A 22500-nucleotide genomic window follows, 5' to 3' on the forward strand; every position below is an offset into this window, starting at 1 on the left:
GTCTTGCAGTGAATCACACACTGAACGAGCAGTATGGCTAGTGGCATTGTCATGCTGGAGGGTCATGTCAGGATGAGCCTGCAGGAAGGGTACCACATGAGGGAGGAGGATGTCTTCCCTGTAATGCACAGCGTTGAGATTGCCTGCAATGACAACAAGCTCAGTCCGATGATGCTGTGGCACACCGCCCCAGACCATGACGGACCCTCCACCTCATCGATCCCACTCCAGAGGACAGGCATCGGTGTAACGTTCATTCCTTCGACAATAAACGCAAATCCGACCGCCATCCCTGGTGAGACAAAACCGCGACTCTCCAGTGAAGAGCACTTTTTGCCAGTCCTGTCTGGTCCAGCGACTGTGGTTTTGGGCCCATAGGCGACGTTGTTGCCCGTGATGTCTGGTGAGGACCTGCCTTACAACAGGCCTACAAGCCCTCAGTCCAGCCTCTCTCAGCCTATTGCGAAGAGTCTGAGCACTGATAGAGGGATTGTGCGTTCCTGGTGTAACTCGGGCAGTTGTTGTTGCCATCCTGTACCTGTCCTGCAGGTGTGATATTTGGATGTACCCATCCTGTGCAGGTGTTGCTACACGTGGTCTGCTACTGCGAGGACGATCAGCTGTCCGTCCTGTCTCCCTGTAGCGCTGTCTTAGGTGTCTCACTTTACGGACATTGCACTTTATTGCCCTGGCCACATCTGCAGTCCTCATGCCTCCTTGCAGCATGCCTAAGGCACGTTCACGCAGATGAGCAGGGACCATGGGCGTCTTTCTTTTGGTGTTTTTCAGTGTCAGTAGAAAGGCCTCTTTAGTGTCCTAAGATTTCAAAACTGTGACCTTAATTGCTGTTAGTGTCTTAATGACCGTTCCACAGGTGCATGTTACTTGTTTATGGCTCATTGAACAAGCATGGGAAACAGTGTTTAAACACTTTACAATGAAAACCTGTGAAGTTATTTGGATTTTTACAAATTATCTTTGAAAGACAGGGTCCTGAAAAGGGTACGTTTCTTTTTTTGCTGACTTAATGTATATAGTGTAAGTCGGAAGTTTATATACACTTAGGTTGGAGTCATTAAAACTCGTTTTTCAACCACTCCACAAATTTCTTGTTTACAAACTATGGTTTTTGCAAGTCCGTTAGGACATCTACTTTGTGCATGTCATTTTTCCAACAATTGTTTACAGACAGATTATTTCACTTATAATTCACTGTTTCACAATTCCAGTGGGTCAGAAGTTTACATACACTAAGTTGACAGTGCCTTTAAACAGCTTGGAAAATTCCAGTAAATGTCATGGCTTTAGAAGCTTCTGATAGGCTAATTGACATCATCTGAGTCAATTGGATGTACCTGTGGATGTATTTCAAGGCCTACCTTCAAACTCGGTGCCTCTTTGCTTGACATCATGGGAAAATCAAAACAAATCAGCCAAGTCCTCAGAAAAAAAATTGTAGGCCTCCACAAGTCTGGTTCATCGTTGGGAGCAATTTCCAAATGCCTGTACCACGTTCATCTGCAATAGTACGCAAGTATAAACGCCATGGACAACGCACCCATCATACCGCTCAAGAAGGAGTTGTGTTCTGTCTCCTAGAGATGAATGTACCTTGGTGCAAAAAGTGCAAATCAATCCCAGAACAACAGCAAAAGACCTTGTGAAGATGCTGGAGGAAACCGGTACAAAAGTATCTATATACACAGTAAAATGAGTCTTATGTCGACAACCTGAAAGGCCGCTCAGCAAGGAAGAAGCCACTGCTCCAAAACCACCATAAAAAATGGCAGACTACGGTTTGCAGCTGCACATGGGAACAAAGATCGTACTTTTTGGAGAAATGTCCTCTGGTCTGATGAAAAAAAAAATAGAACTGTTTGGCCACAATGACCATCGTTATGTTTGGAGGAAAAAGGGGCAGGCTTGCAAGCCAAAGAACAACATCCCAATTGTGAAGCACGGGGGGTGGCAACATCATGTTGTGGGGGTGCTTTGCTGCAGGAGGGACTGGTGTGCTTCACAAAATAGATAGAATCATGAGTAGGAAATTTATGAGAATATATGGAAGCAACATCTCAAGACATCAGTCAGGAAGTTAAAGCTTGCTCGCAAATGGGTCTTCCAAGTGGACAATGACCCCAAGCATACTTCCAAAGTTGTGGCAAAATGGCTTAAGGACAACAAAGTCAAAGTATTGGAGTGGCCATGACAAAGCCATGACCTCAATCCTACAGTACATTTGTGGGAGGAACTGAAAAAGCGTGTGCGAGCAAGGAGGCCTACAATCCTGACTCAGTTACACCAGCTCTGTCAGGAGGAGTGGGACAAAATTAACCCAACATATTGCGGGAAGCTTGTGGAAGGCTACCCAAAACGTTTGCCCCAAGTTAAACCATTTAAAGGCAACTCTACCAAATACTAATTGAGTGCATGTAAACTTCTGACCCACTGGGAATGTGATGAAAGAAATCAACTCTGAAATAAATAATTCTCTCTACCATTATTCTGATATTTCAAATTCTTAAAATAATGTGGTGATCCTAACTGACCTAAGACGGTGAACTTTTACTAGGATTAAATGTCAAGAATTGTGAAACTGAGTTTAAATGTATTTGGCTAAAGTGTATGTAAACTTCCGACTTCAACTGTATGTTTATGTATTTATAATAGAGGTTGACCGATTTAATCGGAATGGCCGATTTTAATTTGGGCCGTTTTCATAACAATCTGTGTTTTTGGGCGCCGATTATCCCAATTGTTTTGTATACCTTTATTTAACTAGGCAAGTCAGTTAAGAACACAATCTTAATTAACTTAACGAGATTAACTGCCTTGTTAAGGGGCTGAACCGCAGATTTTCACCTTGTCTGCTCGGGGGATCCAATCTTTGAACCTTACAGTTAACTAGTCCAACGCAATAACGACCTGCCTCTCTCTCGTTGCACTCCACAAGGAGACTGCCTGTTACGCGAATGCAATAAGCCAAGGTAAGTTGCTAGCTAGCATTAAACTTATCTTATAAAAAACAATCAATCATAATCACTAGTTAACTACACATGGTTGATGATATTACTTGATATTATCTAGCGTGTCCTGCGTTGCATATAATCTGACTGTGCATACAAGTATCTGACTGAGCGGTGGTAGGCAGAAGCAGGCGCGTAAACATTCATTCAAACAGCACTTTCGTGCGTTTTGCCAGCAGCTCTTCGTTGTGCGTCAAGCATTGTGCTGTTTATGACTTCAAGCCTATCAACTCCTGAGATGAGGCTGGTGTAACCGAAGTGAAATGGCTAGCTAGTTAGCGCGCGCTAACTAGAGGGACGGAAGCTATACTGTTACACTGGCAATACTAAAGTGCCTGTAAGAACATCCAATAGTCAAAGGTTAATGGAATACAAATGGTATAGAGGGAAATAGTCCTATATTTCCTATAATAACTACAACCTAAAACATCTTACCTGGGAATATTGAAGACTCATGTTAAAAGGAACCACCAGCTTTCATGCTTTCATGTTCTGAGCAAGGAACTGAAACTTTAGCTTTCTTACATAGCACATATTGCACTTTTACTTTCTTCTCCAACACTTTGTTTTTGCATTATTTAAACCAAATTGAACGTGTTTCATTATTTACTTGAGGCTAAATTTAGTTTATTGATGTATTATATTAAGTTAAAATAAGTGTTCATTCTGTATTGTTGTAATTGTCATTATTACAAATAAAATAAAATTAATTTGCCGATTAATCGGTATCGGCTTTTTTGGTCCTCCAATAATCTGTATCGGCGTTGAAAAATCATAATCGGTCGACCTCTAATTTATAAGTATTCAGAACCTTTACAGGCAGTGATTACAGCCTCAAATCTTCTTGGGTATGAAGCTACAAGCTTGGCACACCTGTATTTGGGGAGATTCTCCCATTCATCTCTGCAGATCCTCTCAAGCTCTGTCAGGTTGGATGGGGAGTGTCGATGCATAGCCTTTTTCAGGTCTCTCCAAAGATGATTGATCGGGTTCAAGTCTGAGCTCTGGCTGGGCCCACTCACGGACATTCATAGACTTGTCCCGAAGCCACTCCTGCGTTGTCTTGGCTGTGTGCTTAGGATCGTTGTACTGTTGGAAGGTGAACCTTCACCCCAGTCTGTGGTCCTGAGTTCTCTGGAGCAGGTTCTCATCAAGGATCTCTCTGTACTTTGCTCTGTTCATCTTTGCCTCGATCCTGACTAGTCTCTCAGTCCCTGCCGCTGAAAAACATCAAGGAATGATGCTCCCACCACCATGCTTCTCTGTCAGGATGGTGCCAGGTTATCTCCAGACTTGGCATTCTGGCCGAAGAGCTCAATCATGGTTTCATCAGACCAGAGAATCTTGTTTCTCATGGTCTAAGAGTCTTGAGGTGCCTTTTGGCAAACTCCAAGGGGGCTGTCGTGCCTTACTGAGGAGTGGCTTCCATCTGACCACATTATCATGAAAACCTAATTGGTGAAGTTCTGCAGAGATAGTTGTCCTTCTGGAATATTCTCCAATCGCCACGGAGGAACTCTGGCGCCCTTTGGGTTCTTGGTCATCTCCTTGACCAAGGCCCTTCTCCCCCACTTGCTCAGTGTGGCCGGGCAGCCAGCTCTAGGAAGATTCTTGGTGGTTCCAAACTTCTTCTATTTAAGAATGGAGGCCTTCAATGCTGCAGAAATGTTTTGGTACCCTTCCCCAGATCTGTGCCTCATGACAATCCTGTCTCTGATCTCTATGTACAATTCCTTCGACCCTATGGCTTAGTTTTTGCTCTGACATGCACTGTCAACTGTGGGGTCTTATATAGACGGGTGTGTGCTTTTCCAAATCATGTCTAATCAATTGAATTTATCACTCCAATCAAGTTGTTGAACCATCTCAAGAATGATCAAAGGACACACGATACACCTGAGCTCAATTTCCAGTGTCATCGCAAAGGGTCTGAATATTTACGTAAATAAGGTATTTCCTTCTTAATCTTATTTTTATATATTTGCAAACATTTCTACAAATCTGTTTTTGCTTTGTCATTATGGGGTATTGTGTGTAGATTGATTAGGGAAGCATTGTATTTTATCAATTTTAGAATTAGGCTGTAACGTAACATAATGTGGAAAAAGGAAATGGGTCTGAATATTTTCCAAATGCCCTGTAATTTGTTTGGCGGTACTGAATGTTGTGTTTTGTGAAGTTTCTGTTGAATAAATAGTTACCGATAATTTTTCAATGATGGTGTGAAAGTAGTTGGCCACCTTATTGTCTTGCTGCTGAAGCATGTTACATGGGGAATTGTTCAGTTGTCGCTACCACTCATTCAGTTCAATTATACCATTGTGTTTGTTTGGTGTCTTTTTGCTATTGGTTTAAAACTTTCAATCGTAATAAATAAAACAAAACACAGCATGTTTCTCAGCGGTCCAAATGAAAGGTTCAAGACGTTCTGTCAAAGACGAGCGGTGGTTTGTACAGTGTTTATTTTGAGTTGAATTGTTGAACATGTCTTTCTGTGTAGATTGTGGTTGATGCTTCAGTTTTGCTCTCCTTTTTTTCACATGCCAACAATATAAAGTCCTTTTTTTTTATTGTGTGCTCAGGTTTATATACTGAGTGTACAAAACATTAAGGGCACCTGCTCTTTCCATCACATACAGTGCCTTCAGAAAGTATTCGTACCTCTTGACTTATTGACTTATTGTTATGTTACAGCCATGCATTTCTAAGAGCTTTGCACACCTGGATTGTACAATATTTGTCCATTTTTATTCTTTTAAAAATTGTTTTACAAATTTGAAATGCTCTGTCAAAATGGTTGTTGATCGTTACATGACAACCATGTTCAAGTCTAGCCATAGATTTTCTAGCAGATGTAAGTTAAAACTAAGATCAGCCACTCAGTCACAGTCTTCTTGGTTAGCAACTGCAATGTAGATTTGGGCTCGTTTTAGATTATTGTCCTGCTGAGAGGTGAATTCATCTCCCAGTGGTGGAAAGCAGACTGAATCAGGTTTTCCTCTAGGATTTTGCCTGTGCTTAGCTACATTCCATTGCTTTTTTGTCTTGAAAAACGTATCAGTCCTTAACAATTACAAGCATACCCATAACAGGATGCAGCCACCACTGTGCTTGAAAATCTGGAGAGTGGTATTCAGTAATGTATTGGATTTGCCCCAAACATAACACTTTTTGTATTTAGGATAAAAAAGTGAATTGCTTTGCTTCATTTTTTGCAGTATTACTTTAGTGGCTTGTTGCAAACAGGATGCATGTTTTTTAATATTTGTATTCTGTACAGGCTTCCTTCTTTTCACTCTGCCAATAAGGTTAATATTGTGGAGTAACTACAATGATGTTGATCCATCCTCAGTTTTTTCCTATCACATTCATTAAACTCTAACTGTTTTAAAGTCACCATTGGCCTCATGGTAAAATCCTTAAACTTTCCTTCTACTCCGGCAACTGAGTTAGGAAGGACACCTTTATCTTTGTAGTGACTGGGTGTATTGATACACCATCCAAAGCCTAATTAATAAACTCATTTTCAAATTTTTAACCCATGTACCAATAGGTACCCTTCTTTGTGAGGCATTGTAAAACCTCCCTGGTTTTTGTGGTTGAATCTGTGTTTTGAAATTCACAGCTTGACTGAGGGACCGTACAGATAATTGTATGTGTGGGGTACAGAGATGAGGTAGTCAATCGAAAATCATGTTAAACACTATTATTGCACAAGGAGTGAGTCCAGGCATCTTATAATGTGACTTGTTAAGCAAATTCTTACTCCTGAACTTATTTCAGCTTTCCATAACAAAGGGGTTGAATACTTATTGACTTATACTTATTGAATACTTGCCTCACACCACTAGGGGCATGTTCTCTAGATCCTGTGGTACTTCCAGACACAAATCCCTGGAGCTGGAACTCTGCATCTGCATGGTCATTTTGCCATAGTTATTGACTCGAGACATTTCAGCGTTTTAAAAAATCTGCAAGAATATTTCCACTTTGACATAATGGGGTGTATTGTGTCGGCCATTGACAAAATATCTCAATTTTATCTATTTTAAGTTGTGGCTGTAACACAAAATGTGGGAAAAGGAGTATGAATACTTTCTGAATGCACTTTAGACTGACTAGGTGAATCCAGGTGAAAGCTAGTATCCCTTATTGCAATGTATGACTTTACCCTTGGTTCTTCATCAGTCTTTGTTCTTCAGTGCAGTTTGTGTCAACATAAAGCATCTTCAGTCAACCTAATCTAGGGCACAGATTTTGTTAATATATTAATTAAACAATAGTTTTTTTTAACTACCCAATGGGCTATTTTCCTGATAGACATCCACTTCTGTAATTTACTATATTAAAACACTTGGTCCTAATAATAATATAACCTGTTAAACTAGTGCCAGGATATTTTTTTACAGTAATGGAATAATTTCACATCAATTTCACTGCTGTCGTTGTACTCATGCAACCCCGTGTTTATTGCGGTCCACCGTTTCTGAAACTGTTGTCTAAACACTTGTGTTCTTACTCCATCGATTCAAAACAAGAATGCCATTCATTCACACCTGTTCACAAAACCTCTATTTATTTGGGTTGTGGCATTTAAACAAATATTGTATTTTTACAGAAAAGAGAAAAGAAGTTAGCCTTAGTAGAGAGGAGTGGAAACAAATGAGTTAGGAGTTCTGTGACTGCTCGACTGACACGTGAAGGTTGAGGGGAAGACTTATTAATGTAACAAGTAGGCTTGGCAGGCCCAATGCTATTTCTGTGCCCAGCCACCGATGGCAACAAGATGTTCAAAGTTTACCCTTGGTATAGTATTTGTGCATGGAATCACTTCAGATAAAGGAAAGGAAGTTCACATCAAGTTGGTGGAAAGTAATCATTTTAACTGAACTCACATCTGACCAGCAAGCATGTTGGCATATTTGAGTGTGTTTTATTATATTTTTTAATACAGGTAGATAGGACAGTTTAGATTGGACAACATATATTATACAATGTTTGACATTTAATGTCTTGGAGAAGCCACCACATTCAGTTATATATATGGTAGAAAATGTTTGAGTGCTTGTTTGCTGAGAAGGAATCTTTTAGCCAACAGTGTCAATAGAGACCGGGGGGGGCTTCCATTCTATTACATATTGGAGTTGAGTTTCTATCATTTCAATCTTCAACAAAATATACTTTCTACGTAAGCTTAATACCTTTTTGTTACACTTAGTTAATCAAATATTCTCAGTACCTCTGCCATTAAGAGAAGTTGGCATAGTGTACTGCTAATATGATTGAATTTGGCAGTTAAGAGCTTTGGGCCAGTAACCGAAAGGTCACTGTTTTTAATTTGTCAATATGCCCTTGAGCAAGGTAATTTACCCTAGTTGCTCCTGTAAGTCACTCTGGATAAGAGCGTCTGCTAAATGACTCAAATGTAAAATATAAGTGACCCCCCCCGTACAAAGATCCTGAACCTTCGTAGTAAGCGTAATTAACTTGGGCAGTTGGCAGTAGTGTGCTGTTTGTAGCACATTATTTCAAATGAATGTCTTGCTGCTCCCAACAGCCTATTCAAATGTTCTCTATAGAAATAAATTTGAGACAAAATCATTCCAAATCAGATTAATGCAGTTTACAAAGCAAATATGTAAAAGCTCCTAAAATTGATTACATATAGCTGGAGTACTTATTAAAAAATAACAAATACTCTTTGTTTTGACTTGAGGCACAAGACTGGAGCTGATCTGGCCTGTTGATATCTATGCCTGAGTGAAGTTCAGCTCTGAGCCAGGCCATGGCTCTCTGAGGCTGGAGAGGGAGTGCATGCAATGCTCTACTCACACCACTAGGGGCATGTTCTCTAGATCCTGGGGGATTTCCAGGCACAAATCCCTGGAGCTGGAACTCTGCATCTGCATGGCTATTTCGCCAGTTGTTCTCGCATCCCCTGTTTGGCCTCTGACCCCTTCTGCCTGCTCCTCCTCCCTTTCCTCCTTCTCTTCTTCCCCCTGCTCTTCATCCTCTTCTCCATCCAAACGGACCTCCTCCAACATGACACTGGTATCACAGGGCCCCACTATGCCCCCCTCAGTGTCCCAGTAGCCCGCGCCACTCACCAGGTCCACGTTACTGCGGGCGGGGCGAGGGGCACGGGCCTGGCGCCTAAGACTGCACACCTGGGAGGCCAGGATCACAGTAGAGACGAGCAGAAACAGGACCAGGCCCCCGGCGCAGGTCACCACTATGAAGCCCAACTGGGGCTTGATGAGGCAGCCCGTGGTGGCCTTTGTGGGAGAGCTGGAGGTGTCGTTTTCCTCTTGGGTAATTGAGGTTATGTCAGTTGGATATATGGCATTAGTGGTCTGAGGCTGAGTAATGCTGGTGTGTGAAGCTTGTCCAATCAGAAGGAAGAAGAGAAGATGGAGAGAGATTCTGGAGCCTTCCATTCTTCAGTTTCTCTGAAATGGTAGGATAGGAAGAGAATAGCTTTTGTTGTTCATGCCAGTTAACAGTCTCTGTATTGTAACGGTTTGTTAATGTTTGAATATAATTGTAGAAATGGTTAGTTACATTTGCTTGGAGTCCGCAGAGTTATTGCAGGGTGACGTTTTCTTTTGTTCTTTTGTTCTGTAAAAAAGAGGAGAATATCTTCTTTCTAATAACTTTATTTCTCAACTCCTAATATTGAGCAAATTACACTCATTGGAGCTCATTACACTCACTGGAGTCTATGACATAGGCTTTGAAAAAGCACCCGCGAGTACCAGTCGTAGCTGCTGGTAGGCTTTCTTGACTTGGACATTTTTGCCAACACATGGCTAACTTTTGTTTAACCAGATAAGCAGCTGCTATTAGTGAAAATGTGTTTGGAGTTACCTTTCTAGCAATAGGCTATGTTATAGTTTACACTTCTCTTCCAATTACAATGTGGGGAGGTAAAAAATAATGGAAAACTGTCTAGCAAATCTATTCGTTTATAAAAAGATTACTTCTCCCTGCCATTATCATTAACCTGATAAAACAAGACGTGATTTATTTAAAAAATATCTAACTAGCCCAGTTAAGTATATCACTCACTGTCACAGTACAGTTTACTCAAAATGAAGTAATCAATGTGTTACTGAAGTAGATCAATACACTTGCTTTACCATAAATAATAACTTCTAGCAAGTTGGTTCTATGCAATACCTTTCAGGAAGGTGATGCATACAATACATGTCAGAATAAGCTAGACCTCTTTTATTAAACATTTTTACAAATCATGGTTTTGTCGTTTTCATTGCGATCTCCACTAAAATAAACTGAATCTTATCACAAAAACACATTATTTGGTCATTCCTTTTTTTTATACAATGTATGTTGGAGATTGTATGGGCATCTCTTACCTGGGCAAGGGCACAGCCTTAGAGCGCTTGTGTGTGAGAGAAAGAGCGAGAGTGACAAGGTTAACTGGACTAGGAAGATGTCAGTATAAGGAGCGGTCTGTCGTGTGTGTTTGTCAGAGGAAGCACCTGCTGCGACCCAGCCTCTTGAGATGCACACACTTCCTATCCCCCCTCGGGTCTTTTTCTGACTTAGTTATTTCTAGGCTCCTTGGACCTCCACCGCTACAGCATACAGATGTCTCATATGCTGCAAGAGGAAAGAGACAGAAGGGTGTATGTAAAGTAGTTTAGGCCTACAATTCAGTCTGAGACTGCCAGCTACCAGTAAATGACATGTATAATAATGGTTATGCTGAGACCAAGATCTCTATTTCAGTCGAGCCTGTAACAAAAAAGAACATTGTGTATGAAGTGCTTTCAGAATGGGATGAATTTCTATTCTTCCCTGTATGACTCCACCGTCAGACTGTTCTATCTAAATTAAAGAGACCAGAAAATACCTGTGTCTTTTTGGATGTATTTAACCGGGAAAGGTCTTTCTTTTTAGAGGTTGACCTGGCTGGCAGAGAAGTGCACTTTCTACCTCCTCTTCCATCAGACCTATCCTCAACCTCTACCACCTCCTCTTCCATCAGACCTATCCTCAACATCTACCACCTCCTCTTCCATCAGACCTATCCTCAACATCTACCACCTCCTCTTCCATCAGACCTATCCTCAACATCTACCACCTCCTCTTCCATCAGACCTATCCTCAACCTCTACCACCTCTTCTTCCATCAGACCTATCCTCAACATCTACCACCTCCTCTTCCATCAGACCTATCCTCAACATCTACCACCTCCTCTTCCATCAGACCTATCCTCAACTTCTAACCACCTCCTCTTCCATCAGACCTATCCTCAACATCTACCACCTCCTCTTCCATCAGACCTATCCTCAACTTCTAACCACCTCCTCTTCCATCAGACCTATCCTCAACTTCTAACCACCTCCTCTTCCATCAGACCTATCCTCAACCTCTACCACCTCCTCTTCCATCAGACCTATCCTCAACCTCTACCACCTCCTCTTCCATCAGACCTATCCTCAACCTCTACCACCTCCTCTTCCATCAGACCTATCCTCAACATCTACCACCTCCTCTTCCATCAGACCTATCCTCAACCTCTACCACCTCTTCTTCCATCAGACCTATCCTCAACATCTACCACCTCCTCTTCCATCAGACCTATCCTCAACATCTACCACCTCCTCTTCCATCAGACCTATCCTCAACTTCTAACCACCTCCTCTTCCATCAGACCTATCCTCAACATCTACCACCTCCTCTTCCATCAGACCTATCCTCAACTTCTAACCACCTCCTCTTCCATCAGACCTATCCTCAACTTCTAACCACCTCCTCTTCCATCAGACCTATCCTCAACCTCTACCACCTCCTCTTCCATCAGACCTATCCTCAACCTCTACCACCTCCTCTTCCATCAGACCTATCCTCAACCTCTACCACCTCCTCTTCCATCTACCTATCCTCAACATCTACCACCTCTTCCATCAGACCTATCCTCAACATCTACCACCTCCTCTTCCATCAGACCTATCCTCAACATCTACCACCTCCTCTTCCATCAGACCTATCCTCAACATCTACCACCTCCTCTTCCATCAGACCTATCCTCAACATCTACCACCTCCTCTTCCATCAGACCTATCCTCAACCTCTACCACCTCCTCTTCCATCTACCTATCCTCAACATCTACCACCTCTTCCATCAGACCTATCCTCAACTTCTAACCACCTCCTCTTCCATCAGACCTATCCTCAACCTCTACCACCTCCTCTTCCATCAGACCTATCCTCAACCTCTACCACCTCCTCTTCCATCAGACCTATCCTCAACTTCTCTTTTCCTTCTCTTCCCGCAGGTTTAAGACAGGCCAGATCAACGGAGATCTTCTAATCTACCATGTGCTGCTTACCCTGAAGCCTTACTATGCCAAGCCCTACGATATCATAGTGGACCTGACCCACGTGGGTCCCAGCAACCGCTTCAAGACAGACTTCTTGTCCAAGTGGTTTGTGGTGTTCCCGGGCTTCGCATACAAGAACGTGACGGCGGTCTACGTGTACAACTGCAACACATGGGTGAGGGAGTACACCAAATACCATGAGAGGCTGCTAACAGGCCTGAAGGGCAGCAAGCGGGTGCAGTTCATCGACTCGCCAGCACGGTTGGCGGAGCACGTAGAGGCAGAGCAGCAGAAACTCCCAGCGGCCACGCTGGCCCTGGAAGAGGACCTCAAGGTGTTCCACAACGCCCTCAAACTGGCCCACAAGGACACCAAGGTCTCCATCAAGGTCAGTAGCACAGTGGTCCTTGTGTAACCCTAACTTTCAAACTGGCCTATAAGGACAACTGGGTAGTATGAAGGGCACGTGGAAACAGGGAGAATTGTTTACTCAAAGGTCCAATGGAGCTGTTTATTTTAATCTCTATCAAATCATTTCTGGGTAATAATTAAGTACCTTACTGTGATTGTTTTTAACTAAAAGGGTCAAAAAGGGCCCCCCGAGTGGCACAGCGGTCTAAGGCACTGCATGGCAGTGCTTGAAGCGTCACTACACAGGCTGTGTAACAGCCAGCTGTGACCGGGAAACCCATGAGGCGGCGCACAATTGGCCCATTGTCGTCCGGGTTAGGGGAGGGTTTGGCCGACCAGGATGTCCTTGTCCCATCACGCTCTAGCGACTCCTTCTGGCGGGCTAACCACCTGCAAGCTGACCTCGGTCTCCAGTTGTACTGTGTTTCCTCTGACACATTGGTGAGGCTGGCTTCCGGGTTAAGCAAGCAGTGTGTCAAGAAGCAGAGCAGCTTGATAGGGTCGTGTTTCGGAGGACGCATGGCTCTCGACCTTCGATTCTCCCGAGTCCTAAGTTGCAGGGATGGGATAAGACTGTAACTACCAATTGGATACCACAAAATTGGGAAGAAAAGGGGTAAAAGTTTTAAAATAAACATATATATACACTGCTCAAAAAAATAAAGGGAACACTTAAACAACACAATGTAACTCCAAGTCAATCACACTTCTGTGAAATCAAACTGTCCACTTAGGAAGCAACACTGATTGACAATACATTTCACATGCTGTTGTGCAAATGGAATAGACAACAGGTGGAAATATAGGCAATTAGCAAGACACCCCCAATAAAGGGGTGGTTCTGCAGGTGGTGACCACAGACCACTTCTTAGTTCCTATGCTTCCTGGCTGATGTTTTGGTCACTTTGTATGCTGGCGGTGTTTTCACTCTAGTGGTAGCATGAGGCGGAGTCTACAACCCACACAAGTGGCTCAGGTAGTGCAGCTCATCCAGGATGGCACATCAATGCGAGCTGTGGCAAGAAGGTTTGCTGTGTCTTTCAGCGTAGTGTCCAGAGCATGGAGGCGCTACCAGGAGACAGGCCAGTACATCAGGAGATGTGGAGGAGGCCGTAGAAGGGCAACAACCCAGCAGCAGGACCGCCACCTCCGCCTTTGTGCAAGGAGGAGCAGGAGGAGCACTGCCAGAGCCCCCCAAAATGACCTCCAGCAGGCCACAAATGTGCATGTGTCTGCTCAAACGGTCAGAAACAGACTCCATGAGGGTGGTATGAGGGCCCAACGTCCACAGGTGGGGGTTGTGCTTACAGCCCAACACCGTGCAGGACGTTTGGCATTTGCCAGAGAACACCAAGATTGGCAAATTCGTCACTGGCGCCCTGTGCTCTTCACAGATGAAAGCAGGTTCACACTGACAGACGTGACAGAGTCTGGAGATGCCGTGGAGAACGTTCTGCTGCCTGCAACATCCTCCAGCATGATCGGTTTGGCGGTGGGTCAGTCATGGTGTGGGGTGGCATTTCTTTGGGGGGCGGCACAGCCCTCCATGTACTCGCCAGAGGTAGCCTGACTGCCATTAGGTACCAAGATGAGATCCTCAAACCCCTTGTGAGACCGTATACTGGTGCGGTTGGCCCTGGGTTCCTCCTAATGCAAGACAATGCTAGACATCATGTGGCTGGAGTGTGTCAGCAGTTCCTGCAAGAGGAAGGCATTGATGCTATGGACTGGCCCGCCCGTTCCCCAGACCTGAACTCCATCCACCAACACCACGTTGCACCACAGACTGTCCAGGAGTTGGCGGATGCTTTAGTCCAGGTCTGGGAGGAGATCCCTCAGGAGACCATCCGCCACCTCATCAGGAGCATGCCCAGGCGTTGTATGGAGGTCATACAGGCACGTGGAGGCCACACACACTACTGAGCCTCATTTGGACTTGTTTTAAGGACATTACATCAACGTTGGATCAGCCTTAGTGTGGTTTTCCACTTTAATTTAGAGTGTGACTCCAAATCCAGACCTCCATGGGTTGATAAATTTGATTTCCATTTATAAGTTTTGTGTGATATTGTTGACAGCACATTCAACTATGTAAAGAAAAAAGTATTTAATAAGAATATTTAATTCATTCAGATCTAGGATGTGTGGCCCTTTTTCAGGACCTGGTCTTTCAAAGATCATTTGTAAAAATCCAAATAACTTCACAGATCTTTATTGTAAAGAGTTTAAACACTGTTTCCCATGCTTGTTCAGTGAACCATAAACAATTCATTAACATGCACCTGTGGAACGGTCGTTAAGACATTAACAACTTACAGACGGTAGACTATTAAGGTCAGTTATGAAAACTTAGGACGCTAAAGAGGCTTTTCTACTGACTCTGAAAAACACCAAAAGAAAGATGCCCAGGGTCCCTGCTCATCTGCGTGAACGTGCCTTAGGCATGCTGCAAGGAGGTGGAGGGTCCGTCATGGTCTGGGGCGGTGTGTCACAGCATCAACGGACTGAGCTTGTTGTCATTGCAGGCAATCTCAACGCTGTGCGCTACAGGGAAGACATCCTCCTCCCTCATGTGGTACCCTTCCTGCAGGCTCATCCTAACATGATCCTCCAGCATGACAATGCCAACAGCCATACTGCTCATTCTGTGCGTGGTTTCCTGCAATACAGGAATGTCAGTGTTCTGCCATGGCCAGCGAAGAGCCCGGATCTCAATCCCACTGAGAACGTCTGGGATTGGAGGATAAGGTCTTGGGCCATTCCCCCCAGAAATGTCAGGGAACTTGCAGATGCCTTGGTGGGAGAGTGGGGTAACATCTCACAGCAAGAACTGGCAAATCTGGTGCAGTCCATGATGATGAGGAGATGCAATGCAGTATTTAGTATCTGGTGTGGCCACTAGCCCCCCCCCCATTTGTTCAGGGACACATTATTCCATTTCTGTTAGTCACATGTCTGTGGAACTTGTTCAGTTTATGTCTCTGTTGTTGAATCTTATGATCATACAAATATTTACACATGTTAAGTTTGCTGAAAACAAACGCAGTTGACAGTGAGAGGTTGTTTCTTTTTTTGCTGAGTTTATATATAACACAGGAAAATCTGGGCCTCAATCAATTTATATAGATTAGTTTGTTGCCGAAGGGAAAGTAGAAGTTTGAATTGATTGGCTGTTGAGTCCTGCTTTGTGTAGCAACATGAGACAACTGGTCTGTGTTGTCATTGTTGACATGTACACACTTATCTCAACAACAACCCTCCCTATTATCCCAGGTGGGCTCCACGGCCGTCCAGGTGACATCAGCAGAGCGTACCCGTGTCCTGGGTCAGTCAGTGTTCCTCAATGATGTGTACTATGCCTCTGAAATCGAGGAGATCTGCCTGGTGGACGAGACCCAGTTCACCCTGACCATGGCCAACCAGGGCACACCCCTCACCTTCATGCACTGTGTAGCAACATGAGACAACTGGTCTGTGTTGTCATTGTTGACATGTACACACTTATCTCAACAACAACCCTCCCTATTATCCCAGGTGGGCTCCACGGCCGTCCAGGTGACATCAGCAGAGCGTACCCGTGTCCTGGGTCAGTCAGTGTTCCTCAATGATGTGTACTATGCCTCTGAAATCGAGGAGATCTGCCTGGTGGACGAGACCCAGTTCACCCTGACCATGGCCAACCAGGGCACACCCCTCACCTTCATGCACCAGGAGTGTGATGCCATCGTCCAGTCCATCATCCACATCAGGACGCGTTGGGAGCTCTCACAGCCAGACTCCATCCCCCAGCACACCAAGATCAGGCCTAAAGATGTGCCGGGTACCCTGCTGAACCTCGCCCTGCTCAACCTGGGAAGCTCCGACCCCAGCCTCAGGTCAGACATTCAACATGGCTAAACACCCTAGCTTCTAGTGGATTCTGGGAAATGTAGTCCCATTGATATTTTGTGGGGGGGTCAATCAGAGCAGGTCTTGGTGTAGCGTGATCTCTTAAATATGAACAGTAGCTAAATACAACAATTGATGTACAACTTCTTCAACCAACTTCCTGATTGGAAATGGAATATAATAGCTAACTGTCCCCTCTACAGGTCTGCAGCCTACAACCTGCTGTGTGCCTTAACCTGCACCTTCAACCTGAAGATCGAGGGCCAGCTGCTGGAGACCTCAGGCCTGTGTATCCCTGCCAACAACACTCTCTTTATAGTCTCCATCAGCAAGACGCTAGCCGCCAACGAACCACACCTCACCCTGGAGTTCCTGGAGGAGTGCATCTCCGGCTTCAGCAAGTCTAGTGAGTCTAGAACACAAATGCACAGAAACACACATACTCACAAATGCATTGAGTGAAATTCATTCCCAGAAGATGCCCTCTTACTCTTTCTCACTTTTCTCAGTCACACAGACTCACCCACTTTCTCTTTTACAGACTGAAACTCTTACTTTCTCTCAACACACAAATGCATTTGTGGGGGAACTGTTTGATTGCCTTATCCATCAGTGTGCATTGAGCCATGGATCTGGAGCTTTCAGTGTGGGTGTCATTCATCCACACTCCAACCTCTGTTCCTCAATACTGTAGCAACAACAGAGGAGCTGGTGTTATCCAACCTCTGTTCCTCAATACTGTAGCAACAACAGAGGAGCTGGTGTTATCCAACCTCTGTTCCTCAATACTGTAGCAACAACAGAGGAGCTGGTGTTATCCAACCTCTGTTCCTCAATACTGTAGCAACAACAGAGGAGCTGGTGTTATCCAACCTCTGTTCCTCAATACTGTAGCAACAACAGAGGAGCTGGTGTTATCCAACCTCTGTTCCTCAACACTGTAGCAACAACAGAGGAGCTGGTGTTATCCAACCTCTGTTCCTCAACACTGTAGCAACAACAGAGGAGCTGGTGTTATCCAACCTCTGTTCCTCAACACTGTAGCAACAACAGAGGAGCTGGTGTTATCCAACCTCTGTTCCTCAACACTGTAGCAACAACAGAGGAGCTGGTGTTATCCAACCTCTGTTCCTCAACACTGTAGCAACAACAGAGGAGCTGGTGTTATCCAACCTCTGTTCGTCAATACTGTAGCAACAACAGAGGAGCTGGTGTTATCCAACCTCTGTTCCTCAATACTGTAGCAACAACAGAGGAGCTGGTGTTATCCAACCTCTGTTCCTCAATACTGTAGCAACAACAGAGGAGCTGGTGTTATCCAACCTCTGTTCCTCAACACTGTAGCAACAACAGAGGAGCTGGTGTTATCCAACCTCTGTTCCTCAACACTGTAGCAACAACAGAGGAGCTGGTGTTATCCAACCTCTGTTCCTCAACACTGTAGCAACAACAGAGGAGCTGGTGTTATCCAACCTCTGTTCCTCAACACTGTAGCAACAACAGAGGAGCTGGTGTTATCCAACCTCTGTTCGTCAATACTGTAGCAACAACAGAGGAGCTGGTTATCCAACCTCTGTTCCTCAATACTGTAGCAACAACAGAGGAGCTGGTGTTATCCAACCTCTGTTCCTCAATACTGTAGCAACAACAGAGGAGCTGGTTATCCAACCTCTGTTCCTCAACACTGTAGCAACAACAGAGGAGCTGGTGTTATCCAACCTCTGTTCCTCAACACTGTAGCAACAACAGAGGAGCTGGTGTTATCCAACCTCTGTTCCTCAACACTGTAGCAACAACAGAGGAGCTGGTGTTATCCAACCTCTGATTCTGTGTTTAGGTATAGAGCTGAAGCACCTGTGTCTAGAGTACATGACCCCCTGGCTGCTCAACCTGGTGAGGTTCTGTAAGCACAATGACGACGCCAAGCGCCAGCGTGTCAGCGCCATCTTGGATAAGCTCATCACCATGACCATCAACGAGAAGCAAATGTACCCCTCTATACAGGCCAAGATCTGGGGCAGCCTCGGCCAGGTGAGTCACCACACACACACTCGCTCTCAAACACTCACATATGCATACACACCAGTTGTTTGACACTTAGTTACCTTTTAGTCAAACATTCTTATCTTAGAGGGCACATGTTTGCTTAATGTACTGTTAAATGTCTCCAAGCCCAATAAAACTAGTGAGGGTTAGCTTTCTCAGAAATGTAGGCTGACAGAGATGGGAGGCAGTCAGATAGAAGATAGGGTGGAACCTTTTGCATTTTTATAGGCACAGGAAATGGTTTATGAATCCAACATGCCGAATCATAGCCAGTGTTTGTCAATATAAACATTTTAGTGATTTTTTTTATTGAAGGTATCGAAATGACAACTCTGGGGTTGGAAGTGTTCTTCCTAAATATCATTATCTACGTTCTATAAGTTTTGTTGCTTGTCTCAGATGACTGCAATATAGGCATCTGAATATAGCTATCTCCATAGAAAACAAACAACATGTTCTGAACTCATGGTACAGTATCTTTCACACTCAACCCATTTCAAAAAATATTTTTGGGGTGGTGAGCAAGTGAGCACTGTGGGGAGAAAGGCAGTTCCTTGTGTCTGATTTTGTGACCTGTCAACTCTACATAATGTATTTATTTCTCAACAGTCCCTAATGTTTAGCCCCACTGAATGCAACTTAGATTGTATGCGACCTGTGACCTCTGCCCTCAGATAACGGACCTGCTGGACGTGGTGTTGGACAGCTTCATCAAGACCAGCGCTACAGGAGGCCTGGGCTCCATCAAGGCTGAGGTCATGGCTGACACGGCTGTGGCTCTGGCCTCAGGGAACGTCAAACTGGTCTCCAGCAAGGTGGGTATCGACACTTTTAGCTAGTTTATGAGGCTAATACATGCTAACTGGGCCAACAGTTTTCAATGGACAAATGGCTAAACACTCTGTGTCAGTCTCATGTTAATAATGACAGGGTAACATGGATAGGCTAGCGTTCCTGCACTGGGAACACTACTCTGTGTCCGTCTCATGTTAATAATGACAGGGTAACATGGATAGGCTAGCGTTCCTGCACTGGGAACACTACTCTGTGTCAGTCTCATGTTAATAATGACAGGGTAACATGGATAGGCTAGCGTTCCTGCACTGGGAACACTACTCTGTGTCAGTCTCATGTTAATAATGACAGGGTAACATGGATAGGCTAGCGTTCCTGCACTGGGAACACTACTCTGTGTCAGTCTCATGCTAACACAGCAAGTACTCCCCCGTGTCAAGCCCTGTATCCAAACATGGATGACGTCCTTGTCCTCAATGAACCCTCTGGTCGGAGGCCACTTTCCTCTCAAAAACATCACAATGTCACTAACTCAAAGTAAACTTTAGTAAAAAACTGTTAGAATATTAATCACGGCCTAACAGTCCCAAGAGAGATTTTCTAAATCATCATTTTGGATTAAGCAAAGAAATATTCCTGTGTTATGAATATTATTATGCAGACAGTTTTAGTATGATATGAAGATAGTTTGTCCCAGACAACATGTATTCATCTAAAATGTCCTCCAAAAAAACATTTTAATACTTACCAATTTAGTTTAGTTGCGACTTCTCTCCACTTATATAATCCAAACTGACCGAATCATCAACTCAATGTCCATCTGTGAGCTGTTTATCCCAATTGTCCCTCTTACTGAGATAGAAACACACAAACCCTCAGAGCCCAGGCAGACAATAGTAAGCCAGGCCCTCGCTCCTATTAAGGCAGACACTGTAAAGCATGGCAGTGAATGGTGATCATTGTGAAGATGTTTTGCTAAGGAACAGTAAACACAGTGCTCTTTTAGTTGAAGTATCACAGCACCCATCTTAGTCATTTACATCTATTTAAGTGACTAATCAATGACTTTAAGCTTCACATTTGATTTGTAATTTGTAGGGTTTGTGTGTTCTGATATAGTAGTCTTAATGTACACGTGATCCATCAGGGTGGGCATTGTTTGGTTGGCATGTTCCAGCCCAGCCACTACTGATGTCATGACAGGCCAGCTATTGGGGACAAAGGGTAGTTTGTCTAGTCCCTTTGGCCTATTTGTCACCCGAGGCTTGGGCCAGTGATGTTTGATTTACCATCTAATCCCTGCCATCTTCTCTCTGCCTCCTATTATGCTAACATCCAAAAATACATCTAAAGTTTGCTTAGGGATACTGATCGCTTTTAAAATAAAATAAACCAAACAGATGGTGCCCTTGGCAGATATTCTGTTGATGTTAACATCATCAGTCAGCATAAAGTTGTCTTTAACACCAAGTATATGGTGTCATATCACTGACAACCTTTTCAATACCTCATAATGATTGGTTATCTCCACACACCATCTGACCAGGTGATTGGTCGGATGTGTAAGATCATCGATAAGACGTGCCTGTCTCCCACGCCCACCCTGGAGCAGCACCTGATGTGGGATGACATTGCCATCCTGGCCCGTTACATGCTGATGTTGTCCTTCAACAACTCTCTGGACGTGGCCACTCACCTGCCCTACCTGTTCCACGTGGTCACTCTGCTGGTGGCCACCGGCCCCCTGTCCCTCCGCGCCTCCACACACGGCCTGGTCATCAACATAATCCACTCTCTCTGCACCTGCTCCCAGCTCAACTTCAGAGGTGAGGAAGCACACCGTATCTACCCTGCAGGCCATATACCATCTGTAGTTAAACAGCATACCCTTCCCTGATCATTAATGTGAGGAAGCACACTGTATCTACCCTGCAGGCTATATACCATCTGTAGTTAAATACCCTTTCCTGATCATTAATGTGAAGAAGCACACCGTATCTACCCTGCAGGCTATATACCATCTGTAGTTAAATACCCTTCCCTGATCATTAATGTGAGGAAGCACACTGTATCTACCCTGCAGGCTATATACCATCTGTAGTTAAATACCCTTTCCTGATCATTAATGTGAGGAAGCACACCGTATCTACCCTGCAGGCTATATACCATCTGTAGTTAAATACCCTTCCCTGATCATTAATGTGAGGAAGCACACCGTATCTACCCTGCAGGCTATATACCATCTGTAGTTAAATACCCTTTCCTGATCATTAATGTGAGGAAGCACACCGTATCTACCCTGCAGGCTATATACCATCTGTAGTTAAATACCCTTCCCTGATCATTAATGTGAGGAAACACACCGTATCTACCCTGCAGGCTATATACCATCTGTAGTTAAATACCCTTCCCTGATCATTAATGTGAGGAAGCACACCGTATCTACCCTGCAGGCTATATACCATCTGTAGTTAAATACCCTTTCCTGATCATTAATGTGAGGAAGCACACCGTATCTACCCTGCAGGCTATATACCATCTGTAGTTAAATACCCTTCCCTGATCATTAATGTGAGGAAGCACACCGTATCTACCCTGCAGGCTATATACCATCTGTAGTTAAATACCCTTCCCTGATCATTAATGTGAGGAAGCACACTATCTACCCTGCAGGCTATATACCATCTGTAGTTAAATGCCCTTCCCTGATCATTAATGTGAAGGGATGCCACTGGGCTCTCTTGCAAGTAAGATGTAATTGAGAGACCTAACGTAAACTCAGCACGCAGTGAACCATGAAACTGCTTCAATAGAGGTAGATTTCTGTGTTCTTTTTATTTGCTATAGATATCAGTGTTCAGGGTTTCTCTTTCAGAAGAGCAACAAGTCATCTTCTCCTCTTGTCATGATCTCTTCCAGAGGAGACCAAGCAGGTCCTGAGGCTGAGCCTGACAGAGTTCTCCCTGCCTAAGTTCTACCTGCT

The 22500-nt window shown here is 44.2% G+C and overlaps 2 protein-coding genes across 2 annotated transcripts in view; one reads left to right on the forward strand and one right to left on the reverse strand.

The window, feature by feature from the left end:
• LOC116353712 (neurofibromin) overlaps window positions 1–22500 on the forward strand; it is a 100100-nt gene that overhangs the window by 52596 nt on the left and 25004 nt on the right. Inside the window, exons 34-40 of the mRNA XM_031791437.1 lie at window positions 12333–12765; window positions 16323–16663; window positions 16880–17082; window positions 18514–18707; window positions 19397–19537; window positions 21064–21343; window positions 22437–22500. The exon at window positions 22437–22500 is cut by the window's right edge and continues 151 nt beyond it. Coding sequence (XP_031647297.1) covers window positions 12333–12765; window positions 16323–16663; window positions 16880–17082; window positions 18514–18707; window positions 19397–19537; window positions 21064–21343; window positions 22437–22500 — 1656 coding nt within the window. The remainder of the gene's footprint in view (window positions 1–12332; window positions 12766–16322; window positions 16664–16879; window positions 17083–18513; window positions 18708–19396; window positions 19538–21063; window positions 21344–22436) is intronic.
• On the reverse strand, window positions 7582–20611 carry LOC109905830 (uncharacterized). The gene is made up of 4 exons (XM_020503459.2): window positions 20266–20611; window positions 10403–10649; window positions 9588–9644; window positions 7582–9475 (listed from the first exon to the last, which is right to left on the reverse strand). The coding sequence occupies exon 4, from the start codon at window positions 9461–9463 to the stop codon at window positions 8855–8857; it is 609 nt and encodes a 202-aa protein (XP_020359048.1). The 5' UTR covers window positions 9464–9475; window positions 9588–9644; window positions 10403–10649; window positions 20266–20611; the 3' UTR covers window positions 7582–8854.

This window comes from Oncorhynchus kisutch, linkage group LG15, assembly GCF_002021735.2.
Source record: "Oncorhynchus kisutch isolate 150728-3 linkage group LG15, Okis_V2, whole genome shotgun sequence".
In the NCBI taxonomy this organism is placed as follows: domain Eukaryota; kingdom Metazoa; phylum Chordata; class Actinopteri; order Salmoniformes; family Salmonidae; genus Oncorhynchus; species Oncorhynchus kisutch.